The sequence below is a fragment of the Pleurodeles waltl genome, chromosome 7 (genome assembly GCF_031143425.1).
Source record: "Pleurodeles waltl isolate 20211129_DDA chromosome 7, aPleWal1.hap1.20221129, whole genome shotgun sequence".
NCBI classification, from domain to species: domain Eukaryota; kingdom Metazoa; phylum Chordata; class Amphibia; order Caudata; family Salamandridae; genus Pleurodeles; species Pleurodeles waltl.
In genome coordinates, this window is record NC_090446.1 from 957,573,781 (window position 1) to 957,594,187 (window position 20,407).

General features: G+C 44.4%; 1 protein-coding gene across 3 annotated transcripts in view; it reads right to left on the reverse strand.

Annotated features, from left to right (window-relative positions):
• Positions 1-20,407, reverse strand: part of CYTH1 (cytohesin 1) — a 670,960-nt gene that overhangs the window by 200,261 nt on the left and 450,292 nt on the right. For all 3 annotated transcript variants that reach the window (XM_069199671.1, XM_069199670.1, XM_069199672.1), the window contains exon 9: positions 16,152-16,263. In XM_069199671.1, the coding sequence (XP_069055772.1) occupies positions 16,152-16,263 (112 nt within the window). The remainder of the gene's footprint in view (positions 1-16,151; positions 16,264-20,407) is intronic.

The window sequence follows — 20,407 nt, forward strand, 5'->3', positions numbered from 1 at the left end:
GATCTGGTCTGTTGGGTAGTTTGACATGAGGCACTACGGACAGGTCTAGTAGTGTTGTATACCAAGGTTGTCTTGCCCATGTTGGTGCTATTAGTATGAGTTTGAGTTTGTTTTGACTCAATCTGTTTACTAGATATGGAAGGAGAGGGAGAGGGGGAAAAGCGTACGCAAATATCCCTGACCAATTCATCCATAGAGCATTGCCTTGGGAGTACCTGTGTGGGTACCTGGATGCGAAGTTTTGGCATTTTGCGTTTTCTTTTGTTGCAAAGAGATCTATTTGAGGTGTTCCCCAAATTTGAAAGTAAGTGTTCAGTATTTGGGGGTGAATTTCCCATTCGTGGATTTGTTGGTGATCCCGAGAGAGATTGTCTGCTAGTTGGTTCTGGATCCCTGGAATAAATTGTGCTATTAGACGAATATGGTTGTGAATTGCCCAATGCCATATTTTTTGTGTTAGGAGACACAACTGTGTCGAGTGTGTACCCCCCTGTTTGTTCAAATAATACATTGTCGTCATGTTGTCTGTTTTGACAAGAATGTATTTGTGGGTTATCATGGGTTGGAATGCTTTCAACGCTAGAAATACTGCTAACAGTTCTAAGTGATTTATGTGAAAATGTATTTGATGTATGTCCCATTGTCCTTGGATGCTGTGTTGATTGAGGTGTGCTCCCCACCCTGTCATGGAAGCATCCGTTGTTATAACGTATGTTGGCACTGGGTCTTGGAAAGGCCGCCCTTTGTTTAAATTTGTACTGTTCCACCATAGAAGCGAGATGTATGTTTGGCGGTCTACCAACACCAGATCTAGAAGTTGACCCTGTGCCTGTGACCACTGTGATGATAGGCACTGTTGTAAGGGCCGCATGTGCAATCTTGCGTTTGGGACAATGGCTATGCATGAAGACATCATGCCTAGTAGTTTCAGTATTATTTTGACTTGTACTCTTTGTTTTGGATACAAGGTTTGTATTACATTGTGAAATGTTTGTACTCTTTGTGGACTTGGAGTAGCAATCCCTTTTGCTGTGTTGATTGTTGCTCCTAAGTATTGCTGTGTTTGACACGGCTGCAGGTGTGACTTTGCGTAGTTGATTGAGAAACCTAGGTTGTGTAGGGTTTCTATGACATATTTTGTGTGTTGTGAACACCGTTTTAGCGTATTGGTTTTGATTAACCAATCGTCTAGGTATGGGAACACATGTATTTGCTGCCTTCTGATATGTGCAGCAACTACTGCCAGGCATTTTGTAAAGACTCTTGGCGCAGTTGTTATTCCGAATGGCAACACTTTGAACTGGTAATGTATGCCTTTGAATACGAACCTTAGGTATTTCCTGTGCGAAGGATGTATCGGTATATGGAAATACGCATCTTTTAGATCTAATGTTGTCATGTAGTCTTGCTGTTTGAGCAGTGGGATTACGTCTTGTAATGTGACCATGTGAAAGTGGTCTGATTTGATGTAGGTGTTTAGTGTTCTGAGATCTAGTATTGGTCTCAGAGTTTTGTCTTTTTTTGGTATTAGAAAGTACAGTGAGTAAACTCCTGTGTTCTTTTGATGACGTGGTACCAGTTCTATTGCGTCCTTTTGCAGCAATGCCTGAACTTCTAGTCCTAGAAGGTCTATATGCTGTTTTGACATATTGTGTGTTTTCGGTGGGACGTTTGGAGGGAGTAGGAGAAATTCTATGCAATAGCCATGTTGGATAATTGCTAAGACCCACGTGTCTGTTGTTATTTCCTCCCAAGATGTGTAGAACTGGCTTAGTCGTCCCCCCACTGGTGTTGTGTGAAGGGGTTGTGTGACGTGTGAGTCACTGTTTATTTTGAGGGGTTTTGGGACCTTGAAATTTTCCCCGGTTTCTTGGGAATTGGCCCCCTCTGTATTGTCCCCGAAAACCTCCCATTTGATATTGTCCCTGGTAGGTTGGTGGTCTTGTTTGTGAGGTGCTGGTTTCTGTGGGTTGCCCTCGAAACCCTCCCCGAAAGGTTGTTTTAAGAAATGTGCCAAATGTGCCTCTGCCCGGCGGGGAGTAGAGTGCGCCCATGGCTTTGGCTGTATCGGTGTCCTTTTTTAATTTTTCAATTGCAGTGTCGACCTCCGGCCCAAACAATTGCTGTTCATTAAACGGCATATTGAGCACAGCCTGTTGTATTTCGGGTTTAAACCCAGATGTGCGCAGCCATGCGTGCCTCCTTATGGTGACTGAAGTATTTATTGTTCTTGCAGCTGTATCCGCTGCATCCATGGAAGACCGTATCTGGTTGTTCGAGATACTTTGTCCCTCATCCACCACCTGTTGCGCTCGTTTCTGGAACTCTTTGGGGAGGTGTTCGATGAGATGTTGCATCTCATCCCAATGAGCCCTGTCGTATCTCGCCAGGAGTGCTTGCGAGTTGGCGATGCGCCTGCCGCTTGTGCTGCAACCCTTTTTTCTGCTGCATCAAATTTGCGGGTCTCCTTGTCCGGAGGTGGTGCGTCGCCTGATGTATGGGAGTTGGCTCTTTTACGAGCTGCCCCCACAACTACTGAGTCTGGTGTCAGTTGTGATGTAAGAAAGACATGGTCTGTGGGCGGAGCCTTGTATTTTTTCTCCACCCTTGGAGTTATGGCTCTGCTTTTAACTGGCTCTTGAAATATTTGTTTCGAGTGCCTTAGCATTCCTGGAAGCATGGGAAGGCTTTGATAATGGCTATGGGTGGAGGACAGGGTGTTAAAGAGGAAGTCATCCTCAATAGGCTCCGAATGTAGCGAGACATTATGGAATTCGGCTGCCCTAGCTACCACCTGTGCATATGATGTACTGTCCTCAGGTGGTGACGGTTTAGTTGGGTACGACTCTGGGCTATTGTCCGATACTGGAGCGTCGTAGAGGTCCCATGCATCCTGATCATCCTGGCTCATTGTGGTGTGAGCTGGTGAGTGTGTTAATGGTGGAGTTTGTGCCGGTGATGCATGAGTTGATGGTGGTGGAGAGGGTGGTGGAGTTACCTTCTTTACCACTTTCGCTTGTGGCTGCTTGTCTCCTTGCTGGAAGTCAAGTTTCCTTTTCCTTTTAATTGGGGGAAGAGTGCCAATCTTCCCTGTATCCTTTTGAATAAAGATCCGCTTTTGCGTGTGATCAGGCTGCGTTGGCTGTAATTCCTCCTCAAATCTGTGTTTTTTTAGTTGAGAGGACAGTCCATGTTCCTCTGAGTAGGAACCAGTTTTCGGTTCGGTTGCCGGGCGTTTCGGCACCGAAACCGCGTCCTTTGATTTTTTTCGGCTCCGACAAGATCTTTTGTTTTTTCGGTGTCGTGCCCTCTCGGTGCAGACCAACTTCGGAGCCGCTGTGTCGGTGCCGAACTTTGTCTGCGTCACTCTCTCGGTCCCGAGAGTGCTGCGTGCCTGTATCTCGACCGGAGTCGGATGACTTCGACAGCAGCTCGCCCTTTTTCGGTGCCGTTGGACGGTCACCTACTTTCCGGGTTAAGCCATGGCCTGTTGGCGGAGGCGTCCCCTGGGCTTTGTCAGTCTTTTCGTGTGATGTCTGTTTCGACGTCTTACTCACGGTTGGTTGTTCTTCGACGTCGAATTCTTCGGAATCCGACTCGTGGATGGAGAAAGATTCTTCTTCCTCCTCCTCGAACCGTTGTTGTCCTGTCGGCGTGGACGCCATCTGCAACCTCCTGGCTCTTCGGTCTCTGAGCGTTTTCCTCGACCGAAACGCGCGACAGGCTTCGCACGTATCCTCCTTGTGCCTGGGGGACAGGCACAAGTTACAGACCAAATGTTGATCCGTATAAGGATACTTATTATGGCATTTAGGACAGAATCGGAACGGGGTCCGTTCCATCAGTCTCGATGTTGCACGCGGTCGGGCCGACCAGGCCCCGACGGATGCTCGAAATTACCCCGAAGGGCTCCCGAAGCTCTTCAAGATTCGGTGTTGATTGGTTCCAACTACCCCGATACCGAACGAAACAATACCAACGTAGTTTCCGAGATTCTGACTAACTTTCCGACCCGAAACACGGAGCGAAAAGGAACACGTCCGAACCCGACGGCGGAAAGAAAACAATCTAAGATGGAGTCGACGCCAATGCGCAATGGAACCGAGGTGGGAGGAGTCCCTCGGTCTCGTGACTCTAAAAGACTTCTTTGAAGAAAAACAACTTGTAACACTCCGAGCCCAACACCAGACGGCGGACTATGCACAGCATGTGTATCTGCAGCTACACATGCCACCGAACACATGTTTACCTGATATATCGAGGTTGGACAGACAGAGCCTGTAGCTCGCTGACCCTCCTGGCCAACGTGATGGCACCAAGACAACAGTCTTGAGTGTCAGGATTCGGAGAGGACCTCTACATATGAGTTTGAAAGGGGAACATATCAGGTAGGTCAGCACCAAATTAAGGTCCCATAAGAACAGAACAAAAGGCTTGGGAGGTAACGTGTTGAAGATCTTTCAGAAAACGTGTCACGACAGGTGACTTGAACATGGAGGGTTGTGTACAGCAACCACAAGAAAGCACAAATGGCCAAAAGATGCTCCTTGCTGAGCCTAGGACAAGACCTTGCTGGGGATAAGGATATATCAAACAACACTCCGGATAATGGTGCAGATAGTGGTTCAATATGTTTAGCAGAGCCCAAAGCCACAAATTTGTCACAAAGACAGGCATATATGGTCTTTGCTGATGGATGCCTGGCTGCCAAGATGACCTCACATACTTCGGAAAGAAGATCAAAGACTGAACTGCCGCCGCTCAATAACAACACATGAACGAGGTGCGTGAGCTGTTTTGGGTGGAGGACCCTGCCCTGTTGCTGCGACAGAAGTACGTCCCGCAGGGGCAGCCTGATCGAAGGACTGATGCTCATGCTCAGGAGTTCTAGAAACCATACTCTCTGTGGCCAATTCAGAGCCACTAAGATGATTGGGCCCGGTCTGTTCTGATCTTTAGAACCCGAGGCAGAAGTGGTATTGACAAAGGTGCACAGGAGTCACAAGCCCCACTCAAGGTGAAATGAGCATCTGAGCGAGCGCCGCCTTGGAAACACCAAAGAGCATAAATGCTGACAATGTGGTGTCTCGACAGTGGCAAATAGATCTAACTAACGTTCTCCCTAGTCATGGAAAAGATCCTGAACCACCTCTAGAATGAGATGTCATTCATGATCTGCAAGGCATCAATGGCTGAGTCTGACCACCTTGACATTCAGAGAGCCCTCCAGGTGCTGTATGACCAGGAAAATGTCCTGATTGTCCAGCCATATCCAGAGGTGCATGGCCTCCTGACACAGCGTTCACGAGCCAACTCCGCCCTGTCTGTACCACATGGCGGTTATGTTGTCCTTGGATACCTGCAATAGCCTCCCCTTAACTGATGGGAGGAAGGCTTTCAGTGCCAAGCAAAGTGCTCTAAACTCCAACAAGCCAACGTGGAGTGGAGATTTATTGAGAGTCCTCTGGTCTCCACCTCTCCCAAATGGCCACCCCATTCCAGATGTGATGCATCTGTCACCACTGTGAGGTTGGGGTTATCATGGCCTCACAGCCTGAATATCCTGGGCTTGCTGCTCTGGAGAAAAATGAAACAACAGCATCATAGGCTGAATATCTTGAACTCACAGCTCCAGAAGATAGGCATGGAATTGCACTGTGTCTAGAATGGCTCTGTAGAAAGGGAGCATCAAAGAGGGAGTCAGGTGAGATTTTTGGCACGCTTTTAATGAACCCCAGTGAAAGCAGCAGGCTTGAAGTAGTCTGGAGGTGGGTGATCACTGCCTGGGGCAAGCCCACCTTCAGCAGTCAGTCTTTGAGGTGGGCGAAGATGAGAACCCTTGACCTCTGCAGATGCAATCACCGCCATCTTTTTCTTGGCTTACTATAAACCACAGGTAACATCAGTGGGCTGACAAGAAGAGTATATGGAAATGTATGTCCTGCAGGCCCAGCATCACCATCAAGTCTCCAGGATCGAGGGCAGACCGGGCATGAGCCAATGTGAGCATTCTGAATTTTAGAGCTGGTTAGTGCAATTGCTCTACTCAGCAAATCTGTTGTGGCCAGTGGATGGTGCAGGCCTTCTCCAAGTCCATGAGCAACAGTTATGCAACCGATTCTCATACTGTGCAGGTATAACAGCCCAAGAAGCATACAGTGTTCACTGACCACACTGCAAGGCTGGTGGAAGAGAAAATCCTCTTACAAACGTTATCAAGCCTCTTGAATCCCTTATTCAGTGGTAGGGAATGTGTCAGCGTTAACTTTGGATGTTGAGGCCTGCACTGGGCTCTAGGGATGGAGTGTTTGGTGAGGAAAGTTGGACCCTCAGGAGCTGGGCCATGGAAGATTGTCCTGTGCACCAGTTCGCCCGTGCAGGGCTTTCCCCAAGCCCCAAGCAGGACATCAGTGAGGGCTTCATTGAAGGGGAGGCACTGTGCATCTCTGTCAAGACATTGGTCTTGATCTGCACTGATGGCAGAATTTGAAGACCTCCGCCGCCCTCCGCACCACCATGGCAAAGGAAGCCCCTTTCTCCATAGCCACACTAGGAGGAGGCCAGGTCAGTGTCTGGCAAGGTGTCTAGGCCACTGGCATCTGCCAGTTCATTATACCAGTTATCACCCTGAAGGGGGTCAGATTAACCATGAGGATCCTTAGATCTACCCCAGGCATATTCCTCACAGGGCCTGTAAGAGAAAGGAGGCACTGGTTTTGACTTCGGACAAGGGCAGTCCTGCTCTGTATTGGAGTCTGGAATAACTATGGGGTTGGCGTCACCGGGAGCGGTGTCACTAAACCAAACTCTGGTGAAGATAGTGGATTTGTGACTGGAGTTGGACTTGATACAGGAAAGGATTCAAAGGGTCTGACTGGCAGAGACCCAGATAGGCACCTCCCAAAACCATGGGGTTTAAAGGCACTCCAGAGGGGTCAGCTCACCCAAAGATGAGGTGCATAGCCTCATTAATTTCCCTCAATTGGAGAGGAGTCGCTCTGGGAAATTTGGAGAGGTAAAGAGCGGACCCAGGGTCAGGCTCCGCGGCGCAAGTGTGGGAGCTGGGTCTGGCATTGTTCCAGTGCCTCGTCCGATGATTTGGACAGGCACGATGAATCTGAAGAACATTTATATGATTTATTTTTCTTATTGTGCGACATACCTGACAACGATTTGTATTTCTATGATAGTCAGTGGGAAGGACTCTGAGAGCAGGCTGAGACCTTCCATGAGTCCAGGACCCGGAGAGGCACAGAGTCGTCCAGTATTAAGCGATCAGGAGCTCCAACAAATGTTCTGACTAGTTTAGTATTCAACGCATGGCAGTCAAGGCAGTGTCCAGTCGTGGTCCAGCTCCAGGTACCATAAACAAACCAAGTGGGGGTCTGTCACAGATAGTTGCCTGTGGTAGGCTTCACAGAGTTTGAAACCCACATGTTTCTTAGGGGGACATTTCGAAGGTACACCTGCACCTGGAGCAAAAGCTCAAGAGAAAGGTCGATATCAAGTAAACGAAAAAAAAAAAAGCAGTCAACAAATGTCTGAGGTAGCTCTTTAGGATCCACGTCTGGTGCAGACAGGAAGGAGCGGATGTCAGAGCCCTGGGTGGCACCTATATAGGCACCATGCACGTCACCTCCCTTGTAGACGCCTCTTTTGACGCGGACAGAACTGGCACCACCTTCCAGAGCGCAGAGATACCGCTCAAAATTTTCCAGATTCAGTCTGGGGAATATTCTAAGGTAAGGAATCTGCAGCTAAAAGTATCTATCAGATATTATTTTTTAGTGCATTTTGAAAGGCTGAATGCTTTTTCCTCCAAATTCTAAAACAAATTAATGGAATTTGGCAATATGGCCAGTCTTAATGCTGCAAACCATACATGTTGTCACAAGTACTTCCTGGCCTTTCCTAGGTAAGGTGACGATACTGTGAAAAATGTGACTTTGAAAGAATTGTCCCAGTGCCACCACACGTGGGCAGGATTATTCCATGCTTATGATTAGCAATGGAAATCCCCAGAGAAACTTTGCTTGTGTATATTTTTCAGCCAAGGAAAATGTTATCAAATGACTGAGAATAAAAGAACTAACCCAATTTAGTGGATCTCTAAAGTATCCAGGTCTTGCAAAGGTTGATACAATAAGCCGAGAGAATAATCTGCTATCCCTTACTAACTTGATAAACGTCCCAGGCTCAAACTCAAATAATGAATAAAGAATATTTTGAGGAACAACAGCAAATTAAATGGTCATCATCTTTTACAGACTTACAAACTTGCACACTATAATATAGACTGTTAGTGTAATCCAAAGCTGGCCTATTAGACTTTCTCTCTTAGCCCTGCATATAATTAATCATTTTTCATCCCAATATTCCGAATAGAGGGCGTAGGGAATCCTCAGTGTTCATTTTCAAAAAGCTGCACACTATGTGGATAGAAGGTTGAATCTATTAAGCACAAAATCTGTTTATGCCCACCCGTTTTGGATGTAAGGAGAAAATAGCTACAAGAAGAAATTGACAAAGCCAACATCAGAACCACAGACAAGGCTATCAAGTTTGGCTTCTTAACAAATGATTATCAATTCATTGGTAAACTGATGAAACACTTAGATCTAACTCAACGGCGCTACATAAATGTCAGAACAAAATGATTTTGTTTTCACCGAAAATGAATTACTTTCTTTTATTTTTTTATTGTGTGTTCATGTTTTGTGATTCATTATCGTAAAGAAATGTTTTTTTTTTCTATGCAAGAAAATTATGACAGATTACTGGCTAGAACATGTAAGAAAAAATTGAAGCTGCCATTACAAGACATAGGGATCGCTAGTTTCATGTAATGGAGAGTTAAATATGCCCTATTATGGTATTGGTTAGTGATCTACTTGCTATTCTGCACGACTGGGATGTACACACCAGGAGAAATTGAAAGCAAGTTGGCGTGGACACTGTTTGGATGAGTCTTGCGAAAAGAGTGTGTTAAGTTTAAATGCATCTACGATGATAGCACTTATTAAGTAGGACCACAGATTAACAGCTTTGTCCTTACTCCTTGGATAGAAGTGCGGCCCCTTAATGGCTTTTCAATGAGTCAGAAGTATGCAGTCTAATATTATGTTCAGTGACAAAGTGGTAAATCATTTTCTGTCTTGCTTTCGGCCACACGTTTAATACCTACAGGATTTATGCTCCTGTAACATACATTTCATGATTTGCTATGTGATATATTTTCAGGGCTACTGAATTCACTCTAGTATTCCTTCCCCATTACTTGTATCCTTTGACACTACAACCAGAAGTTTGGGCATTTTGTGCTTGATTATGGGTAAGTTAAGTAGTACACAAGGAAATGTCCCTTACTGAGAACATTATTGGTCTAACTGGGTAGTCAGTATCTTTGTGCACATTTTATGTATTTTTCTTTGATAAAATAACATACTTTGAGTATTCATTTCTCTGAGCATGATAAGGCGTCAGGAAGTGCTCAGCAGTTATAGAAAATTATTAGTAACGTTATTGTATTGATCCATATTATAGTCTTGTTTTCATTTTTATTTTAAATAAACCTATGAACCTCATGGCTGCTTGATTGTATCATCAGTTCAGTACTTATGATGAAATGGTCTTAATTAAACATGTAGTATAAAAGTGTAACATTTATATTTGCAAGGATGTATATGGACTAATACGTTTTATGAATTGATACACCAGCATATGGCCATTTTTTCGATTACATTTTTTTTATGTATAAAATATGTTTCATTTAATGCATGATCACTGACTGGCATAGTGAAAATTGCTGATAAGAATGAAGTATAATGTATTACATTGATGGTTTACATTTGAAGGAAAATTTTCACAATGTTGAATGCCTTATGAACTGATACAATGTATTGGGTAGCGAACTGTTTGGCTTTAGAAAATAATAAATAGAAAATAATGTTGTGATTATTAATTCACTTCTACTCGATATGTCTGCGGTTTTGTGCTGTATTATTTAATGATATGTTTATTGAAAATGAAGCGGGTTATAGATTATATTTAACTGCATATCAGCTACTATTAATTACCATGGCTAGCACAACACACTTTCACATTTTGCTTACTTTTCATCCTTCAATAAACTCTGCCTCCCCCTCGCCCCCAGCAAATCTGACGGGATCAACAACTAGTTTCATTGCCTTAGAGTTACTGCAGGCAGTGGCAACATATTCTTGACATATTGGCCTAATGGACAACAAAGGAGAAGGAATAAACTTACTTTTTCAGTCTACTTCCAAAAAGGAGGGGGAATCACCTCCCCTTTTCAGTGTATTTCTAAGAGGCAACATGAGCATAGTTCTACAGTGTTATCTCATTGCTATATCCCATTGGAAATAGTGAAATAGAATCACGTTTCTCAATAGAGTGTGACAGCAAGTTCTAGGGATAACTTGGAATAGAAAATCAAGCAATGGACAGCAAATCGCTTCAACGTTTTTGTACTTTTTCTTAAGTATTTTGCTCAGCCTACCCATAATCTTTTTACTGCAGCCAGCTTCTCACCCCAAAATGGTTTTATCAATGGCAGTTCCACCATGCTGAAATCTCACAACAAACGATATCCTCTCCAACACACAGCACTTGTTGCACAAAGCATGAGTTCAGTTTGACTGGGTGCATATACCAGTCATATATAACATTATAATGTAGGCTATTCCATGGGAATGCTTAGGTATATCCTGCCACAGGGCATTCCATTGTCTCTCACTAATGTCCTCCCCTACATTCTTTGCTTATTGGGACTTGTATGTTTGTGATGTTGGTGGCATGCATTGCAATATTATGGTAAACTGAGAAGTAATCCACCCTCTGCACTCACTAGCTGTTTTTACCAATTCTTCGGAGGAACGCTCACAAATGGGCGCTATACTACTCTAAAGCTGCATAGTTCTCTGTTAAAATTAAACTTTTGTTTTTAAGAACTGAAAGGCAATACACCCTGTCTACAGAAAATACCGGAAATCATGAGGCACTGCCTTAGTCTCCATTTGTCAAAAGGGCTAGGGTGCAGAGTAGGTGTAAAGGTGAGGTTAAAATGTACAGCAATATGTAGGGACGGAAAAGAAGGTCCCTATGAATATCTGTAGATATTCGAGATATCAAGTTGGTGGACAAGCTCATATAGGCATTCATGGGCCTATCTGTTTTGGTGTTCCAAATTACATCCCATATTATTAAAGCCACCACAGCCCGATCCATGTTCATCTAGTGTTTATCGGTGGCTTAAAGTGACTAATCTGAGCTGCACTATATTACAGCTGGGCATCTTGAAGTGCTACTCCCCATTCACCCTGTGAAGTCTCATCAATAATTAGCTTATTCTCACCCAGTTCCCCTGCCACAAAAGTTGTTTTATAATAGTTTTGAGATCTGTGAAAAACATGTATGTACTAGAATCAAGAGGGCTTGGAAAAAGTACAAAGCCCAGAGCAAAACATTTATTTTAGTTGTATTGAATCTTTCCTGCGATTACAAGAAGAGTGGAGGCCACCTTCAAAAATCATTTTTCAAAAAGGTCAACAGCAAATGATGTTGAAGAGGTGTTGGAAATGGCCCTTTTTGCAGGGTTATCCCAAAACATTTTCCTCTGGCCTGTTTTCTGACTGTGTGCTGCATTTCGTTTTTGCTGATTTTAGGACTCTGGGCACTTTACTACTGCTGACCAGTGCTAAAGTGCAAGCGCTCCCTGTCCAAATTGTATTGGTGATTAGTTCATCTATGATTGGCATATTTGATTTACTAGTAAGTCTTTTGGTGAAGTTGGTTTTTAAATTGTAAATTTGAAAATGTCATTTTTAGAAAGTCGACATTTTCTTGCTTAACAAGTCTGTGCTTCTGCCTGTCTTTGGAATACACGCCTGGGACAGGATGACAGTTGGGCTGTTTGTGAATTCACTCTAGACAGTGACACAAAGGTAGCTGAGGTGTGCCCTGCATATCCTGATGGCACATCACCAGGCTGATAGTTCATCCCATCATTTGCTCAGAAAGACCTAACACTTGCACCTGAATAGAGCTGTGCCTGTCCTCACACAAAGCAGTCTCCAACCCCCTGAAGTGTGTCTGGGGCCAGGGCAGAAACAGCAGGGTCTGGTGCGCTACAAAGACTTCTCTTTGAAGTTTGCCCAATTTAAAGACAGAAATGGGAGAAGTACTGGACCTTTGATCCCACATAGACACAGATTCTGGACTGAGGACATTCTGCCAGGAAGAAGAGCTGGATGCAGGAGGCGGGACTGCCACTCTGCCTGTTGCTTTGCTGTGCTGGCCTGCAGCTTGCTGCTTCTGTCCTAGTGAGTGAAAGGACTGGACTTTGCTTTCTACAACCTGCTTCTAAAGGTTCTCAAGGTGCTTGGCCAGTGCTTTCCTCATGTTAAGAAGTCTCGTGGACATCAAAGACTTCATCTGCCTGTACCTAGGCTCTCTTGTTGAGAGTCCTGACTTGCCAAGCGGTGCCAAATGCAGTCTTTGGGCTTTTGCGACTTCAGAAACTGTGCCACTGTCTGACTCCGTGCCCATGCCTGCACCAGAGCCGTGGTCATGGCTGAGTGCAACGACCACGACCGATGATGCACACCCGACACTGCCACAGTGGAAGTCCTGAGTGCTGTGTCACAGACACCCGTGACACCCGACTTTGCCACAGCACCTGTGGCCCCGTGGTGTGATTTCAATACCGCAAAGTCGACACCTTGCATCTTGAGCTGCTAGATTCATCGACCCCGCCAGTGGGCTTCGTACTGACGCCTCACCACTGACACTGCATCACCTTACCTGCAACTGTGGGGCACCAACGCCTCACCTCCCCTGCCTAGCAGTAAGGAAACAACACCTCACCTCCTTGGTAGCAATAAGGAACTGACACCGCACCAGCTCCAGCGACTCCTCACCTCCCAGACTCCGTGCAACATCTTTCTTTCCTCATTGTTTTCTAAGGAATTGAACCTGGGGTCTGTGGGACACCGTGACCGGCCTGCCTGCACTCTCTTGCTAGTGGTGTCGGACTGTTGGGAACGACTCCATCAAGATGCCATGATAGCCCCTGTTGGAACTATTGTGTTTATAAGAGCTTTACTAAGGTTTAATCTTTGAAAATTCATATCTTTACTTGTGTATGTTGGATTTTTGTTGTTTTGGTCTGGTTTTACTCTGATAAATATTTGCTATTGTTTTCTAAACTGGTGTGAAGTACTTTTGTGGTGGTGGTTGTGTGCGTGCACACAAATACTTTACATATTGCCTCTGACATAAGCCAGACTGCTCGTGCCAAGCTACCAAGGGGTTATCTTAGGTGTGAGATTCCCTTACCCCGACTAGAGTAAGGGTTTCTACTTGGACAGGGTGCAAACTACTGCCAACTAGAGACCCCATTTCTAACAAGAGGTCAGGAGGCCTGGGTGAAATGCATGCACCCAAATATTTAATGAATTTATTTGTCCATCTAAAAGGCGCATGAGGGGCCAGAGTAGTGACTGTAAATATGGGGAGGGTAAGATTAAGAATCGTTGACTTATTAGAATCTATTTTAAAACCCAACACCTCTCCAAATTCTTTTAAGTGAAATTGTAGTGCGGCAGCGATTCAGTCAGTGTTGTCAAAGTAAGGAAGATATCATCAGCAAAAAAGCATAATGTTATCCTCCTTGTGTGCAAATGGCATGCCTTATATATCCCCGTCAGCTCTCAACTTGAATGCTTACGGCACTATACTAAACAAAAGAGCACTGTGGATAAAGGGCAGTCCTGACGTCACAACTTACCGGGAGTAGTGGATGCGAATATCTCCCACTGACATATACTCTAAAAGAGAGATAGCCAAACCTTTGCAGTATCTTAACTAAGAAGCATGAGTCCATTCGATCAAAGGCCTCTTCTGCATCTAAGGAGGTCAGTACTGCAGGGAGTACCTTCTTCATGTAATTTGCAATCAAGTTATCTGTCCACCTGATAGTGTCATGAGTTAGCCTGCCCTGAATGAAGCCATATTGATTGGTATGGATCAACAGCAGCATCAGTTGATCCAATCTAGTAGTCAGGACGTTTGCATAGAGTTTGGCATTGAGATTTAAAAGTGTTATAGACCTGTCAGAAGGGCACTGCGAGCTATATTTCCCCTGCTTCAGGACTACTGACGCATAGGCTTCTAACGTACATGAGAGTTGTTGCCCCATTCTGTCTGAGTAAGTTAAATGAGCTAGCTGGGTGGGGTAGTAGACTGATGGAGAAGGATTTATAGAAGCTGGCTTTTAAGTCATCTCTGCCTGGAGCCTTAAAGAGTTTAAAAAGGCATAATGGACAAATTGACTTCCTCTTCTGTACAGGAATCTTCCGAGCCGCATGAGAGTGACTTCTTGTAGGAATTGGAATTGTCCTGCCTCTTGCAGGCATTCTTTGGAATAAAGATTCACATAAAAGTCTCTAAAGGTTTCTAATTTCTCCAAATTGGTTTCTTCCAGTTCTCCAAAAGGGAGACTTATTCGCCCAACTTAGCTTCATTCTAGCTTATGTCTGATTTGCCTCACCAACTGCTTACCCACACTATTACCTTGATATTATGAATGTGTTTTAGGTCTAAGGAGATTGAGTTTTGCTTTTTTGGTTGCGTTTAATTTGCCTCTCAGTGACACCACTTTGCGCTACTGAGTTTCTGCTGGGTTCTTATGTCAGACTTTCCTCTAACACTGCTCACTCCGACCAGCTCAACTTCATGATTTTGGCTACGTGTCTACGTTTTAGGCTCTTATGCCCACCTTGAAGGTGTCACAAGGACCAGCAGGGCCGATATCACTTTAGTGGTTATTTTGAAAGTAATCAACAATGTTTTCATATAGCTCTGCTTTGAAATCTAGGTTCTGAGGACTGCCAGGTGGAATATCCAAGGACTTTAAGGGGCAAAGGGTATGTATTAAGTCTCATGTCAGTGGTAATTCTACTGCAGCATTACATGAAATTACATTTAGGCATAGTTGGTGCACTTTAAGTGTTGTTAATTTGTAGATAGCTGGGCTCCACTTAAAGGGGGGTGAAAAAAAAAAACTGGTTACACTTTTTTTTTAAATCTGTTTTTGGGTGCCACTGTATTTTGTATTTCTCTCCTAACAGTTACATATCCCAAAAGCATGGGATGTGCTCCTTATTGTGAAAGGCGAGGGATTAACATTGCACATAGAATATCTGCTGGGTGGTTTATCTGACAGTCTCAGAAATGTCCCTACGTATTGGGAGGAATCGACCATCTGCAGTTAAGTGCCCTCACTCAGCAAAACTTTACAGTATCCCCGGGCATAAATAGAGAGCTATAGGCTAGGTGCCCCAGCTACTTTCTAGACTAATACATTCATCTGTGGGTGAGACTACATACAGTTAAGAATGACCAGGCGAGCTTGAGGAGCTGTGTTTACTAACTGATTAACTAGGTGTTGTAGTAGAGGCCATGTGTTGCGTTATGCCTGTGTTCCTGTAGGGGGGATGGACGGTAGTTGTGGGGTATTTTAGGGGTCCAGCAGTGTTACGGGAACAATCTTAATGCTGATGCATCATCCAGCTTGGGTCTCAGATGGACCCTCTATCAGGAGCTCCAGCTCTGTTGATCTGGAACCCTGGTCCTCATATCCTCCCCACCACCTCTCATCTAGGATGCCAGGGGATCTCTGTATTACTTGGCTCCAGATCTGTTTTGGCAGTCCCGGTCCCTCTGGCACCATAACACTGGTGCTGTCCTCGTCACTCCATGTCTCTTCTCTCCTCTGGCCTCTTGTCCTCCATCAGGCCACTCCAGTGACTATCTCCAGCTCTAACTTTCACAACAGTCTCATGCCATCTGTGCACTACATTCAGAATGCTGAGCTGCCTCACTTAGAGTGCTGCGACCCTTCATGGATGAAGACTCTACTAGTGCCTGTGGAACTTTCATCTCTCTCAGCTGACCTATCCTCAAAGGGTTTGTTTTGCAAGTTGTCCCATACTGGATCATCCCTTTGGTATTTTTGATGGAAGCAGATTTAAATAGGCCCCTGCCAGAGCTCAGCAGAAAAAGGACTTAGTTTTCTTATCAATTTATTATCTGTTGTGTACAGTGCCCTACATAGGCAAAAGTGCACTCACCGAGTTTGAGTAGCCAGCCCTCCCGGTCAGGATTGAAGAATGTGTGGGTCAGGTCATTACCATCATCTTCTGGTATTTTGAATGGCTCATTTTTTATACTGTCATAGAGGTTCTGAAACAGAAATAAACCTAAGTAAGTTCACAAGCAGACCTCTATTACTGTCCACATGGAGTACTTTATTGCTGTATTCAGGTGAAATAAAAATGTATTCATTTGTTTTAAATGTGAATAATGGCAGCTAAGGCATAAAAAGCTGTGAATCATCATTAGGAAGGAAATACAAATATAACAAGGAAGGAAAATGTTACTTACACAGTAGTCCTCTGTTCGTGGTATGTAGTGCTGTAGATTCACATGCTTTGCATTAGTCTGCCATCTAGTGCTGGGTTCGGAGTGTTTCAAGTTGTTTTTTTTCCGAAGAATCTTTTCGAGTCATGAGATCTAGTGACTCCTCTCGGTGATACTGCGCATGGGCATCGAGTCCTTTTTTAGATTGCTTTTCCTCAGGTAGGTGAGGTGAGGAGTATATATAGAAAGTAAGGAAAAGAGATGTCCGTGCAGTGTATGGAAAATGTCACTTACCCAGTGTACATCTGTTCGTGGCATGTTGCGCTGCAGATTCACATGCTGTGCACTGTTCCTGCCATCTAGTGTTGGGCTCGGAGTGTTACAAGTTGTTTTTCTTCGAAGAAGTCTTTTTGAGTCATGGGACCGAGTGACTCCTCCCTTTCAGCTCCATTGCGCATGGGCGTCAACTCCATCTTAGATGGTTTTCCCCGCAGAGGGTGAGGTAGGAGTTGTCAAAGTAAGGATACTAGAGGTGCCCATGCAATGGAGTAGATGTGTATGTACATAGTGTGTAGTAAAGTCAAAATTATTTACATATTTACAATTTTTATGCAACTAAAATGGCTACAGGCTCCCGGGGAGGTGGGAGGGCGCATGTGAATCTGCAGCGCAACATGCCACAAACAGATGTACACTGGGTAAGTGACATTTTCCGTTCAATGGCATGTGTAGCTGCAGATACACATTCTGTGCATAGACTACAAAGCAGTGATCTCCCCAAAAGCGGTGGTTAGCCTGTAGGAGTTGAAGTTGTCTGAAATAATGTTCTTAGTACAGCCTGTCCTACTGTGGCTTGTTGTGTTGCCAACACATCTACACAGTAATGCTTAGTAAATGTATGGGGCGTAGAGCAGGTGGCTGCTTTACAAATTTCTGTCTTTGGCATATTACCAAGAAAAGCCATTTTGGCGCCTTTCTTTCTAGTGGAGTGTGCCCTTGGAGTAATGGGTAATTCTCTTTTAGCTTTAAGGTAGCAAGTCTGAATGCATTTAACTATCCATCTGGCAATGACTTGTTTGGATATAGGGTTACCTGCATGTGGTTTTTGGAAAGCTACAAACAATTGTTTTGTTTTACGAAATTGTTTTGTTCTGTCAATGTAATACATTTGTGCTCTTTTTATGTCTAATGTATGCAATGCCCTTTCTGCTACTGAGTCTGGCTGTGGAAAAAAAGACTGGGAGTTCCACCGTTTGGTTTAGATGAAACGGTTATATGACTTTTGGTAAGAATTGTAGATTTGTCCTGAGAACCACTTTATGTTTATGTATTTGTATAAATGGTTCTTGAATAGTAAACGCCTGTATTTCGCTAACTCTTCGAAGTGAAGTGATAGCTATTAGAAAAGCTACTTCCCAAGTCAAAAATTGTATTTGACAAGAATGCATGGGTTCAAATGGTGGGCCCATGAGTCGTGTTAATACAATATTAAGATTCCACAAAGGTACTGGTGGTGTCCTTGGGGGTATGATTCTTTTTACTCCTACAATAAAGGCTTTAATAACTGGGATTCTGGGGATGTACTTCCCACTCGTGAGTTTGTTGGTGATCTCGACTGAGATTGTCGGCTAACTGATTGTGAATGCCTGGTATATATTGTGCTATTAGGCGAATGTTGTTGTGAATTGCCCAATGCCAATTTTTTTGTGCTAAGAGACACAGCTGTGACAAGTGTGTCGCCCCGTTTGTTTAGATAAAACATTGTTGTCATATTGTCTGTTTTGACAAGAATGTGTTTGTGGGCTAGAAGGGGTTGAAAGGCCTTTCCTGCTAGAAAGACTGCTAACAGTTGTAAGTGATTTATGTGGAGTTGTTTTTGCTGATTGTCCCACTGACCTTGTATGCTGTGATTGTTTAGGTGTGCTCCCCACCCAATCATGGATGCGTCTGTTGTGAGAATGGCGTGAAGCACTGGGTCTTGGAAAGGCCGCCCTTTGTTTAAATTTACCTGGATCCACCTTTGAAGCGAAGAGTGTGTTTGGTGGTCTATCAACACTAGATCTTGGAGTTGACCCTGTGCTTGCGTCCATTGTTTTGCTAGGCACTGTTGTAAGGGCCGCATGTGTAGCCTTGCGTTTGGGACAATAGCTATGCATGAGGACATCATGCCTAATAGTTTCATCACAAACCTGACCGTGTATTGTTGGTTTGGTTGAATGCTTGATTTTATATTTTGAAACAACTGCACCCTTTGTGGACTTGGAGTGGCAGTTGCTCTTTGTGTGTTGAGTGTTGCTCCCAAATATTGTTGTATTTGGGATGGCTGTAAACAAGAGTTTTGGTAATTGATAGAAAACCCTAGTTTGTGTAGAGTATCTATTACGTATTGCGTGTGAACGTGACATTGTTGTTGAGTGTTGGCTTTTATTAGCCAATCGTCCAGATATGGGAATACGTGCACATGATGTCTTCTTATATGAGCTGCTACTACAGCTAGGCATTTTGTAAGTACCCTGGGGGCTGTTGTTATTCCGAACGGCAACACTCTGAATTGGTAATGTTTGCCTTGTATTACAAACCTGGGGTATTTCCTGTGAGATGGATGGATGGGTATATGAAAATACGCATCCTTGAGATCCAGTGTTGTCATGTATTCCCCTTGTTTTAGTAAGGGAACTACATCCTGAAGTGTTACCATGTGGAAATTATCTGATTTGATGAAGAGATTCAGTGTTCTGAGATCTAAGATAGGCCTTAATGTTTTGTCTTTTTTTGGGATCAGGAAATACAGGGAGTAAACGCATGTTCCTTTCTGGTGATAGGGTACTAGCTCTATGGCTTGTTTTTGTAGCAGTGCTTGGACCTCTATTTGTAATAGGTCTAAGTGTTCTGGAGACAATTTGTTCGGTTTTGGTGGAACATCTGGAGGGAATGTTGTGAATTCTATGCAATAACCATGTTGGATAATTGATAGGACCCACGTGTCTGTGGTAATGTGTGTCCAATTGTGGTTGTATTTGGTTAGCCCCCCCCCCACCGGTGATAAGTGTTGGGGAAGTGTGACATTGAAGTCACTGTTTGCTAGGACTTGGCTTGGAGGGCTGGAATTTCCCTCTTCCTCTTGGGAATTGTCCTCTGTAGGAACCACGAAACCCCCCCTCTCTGGTACTGAGATTGGTAGGTGGGTTTTGTTTGTGAGGTGGATGGTTCTGATGGCTGTTGTCTAAATCCCCCCCTAAACTGTGGTTTCCTAAATGTTCCTCTGTATTGTGAGGAGTAGAGCGAGCCCATGGCTTTAGCTGTGTCCGTGTCTTTTTTCATTTTCTCGATTGCGGTATCCACTTCCGGCCCAAATAGCTGATGTTGATTAAACGGCATATTCAATACAGCCTGTTGTATTTCTGGCTTAAATCCAGAACTTTGCAATCATGCATGCCTTTGAATAGTTACTGCTGTGTTGATAGTCCGTGCTGCTATATCAGCAGAGTCTAGGGCAGACCGGAATTGGTTATTTGATATGGCCTGTCCTTCTTCGACCACTTGTTGGGCACGTTTTTGGTGTTCTTTGGGTAAATGCTGGATGATGTCTTGCATTTCGTCCCAGTGTGCCCTGTCGTAGCGGGCAAGTAGGGCCTGTGAGTTGGCAATTTGCCACTGATTGGCTGCTTGCGATGCCACTCATTTTCCCGCCGTGTCTAATTTTCGACTCTCCTTTTCAGGGGGTGGCGCATCCCCTGATGATTGTGAATTTGCCCTTTTTCTTGCAGCCCCCACAACCACTGTGTCCGGAGGGAGCTGTTGAGTAATAAACACTGGGTCTGACGGGGCGGTTTATATTTCTTTTCGACCCTTGGCGTGATGGCTCTTCCTTTTACAGGTTCTTGGAAGACCTGTTGTGCGTGTTTAAGCATACTCGGTAACATTGGTAAACTTTGGTAGGATGCATGCGTGGATGCCAGAGTGCTAA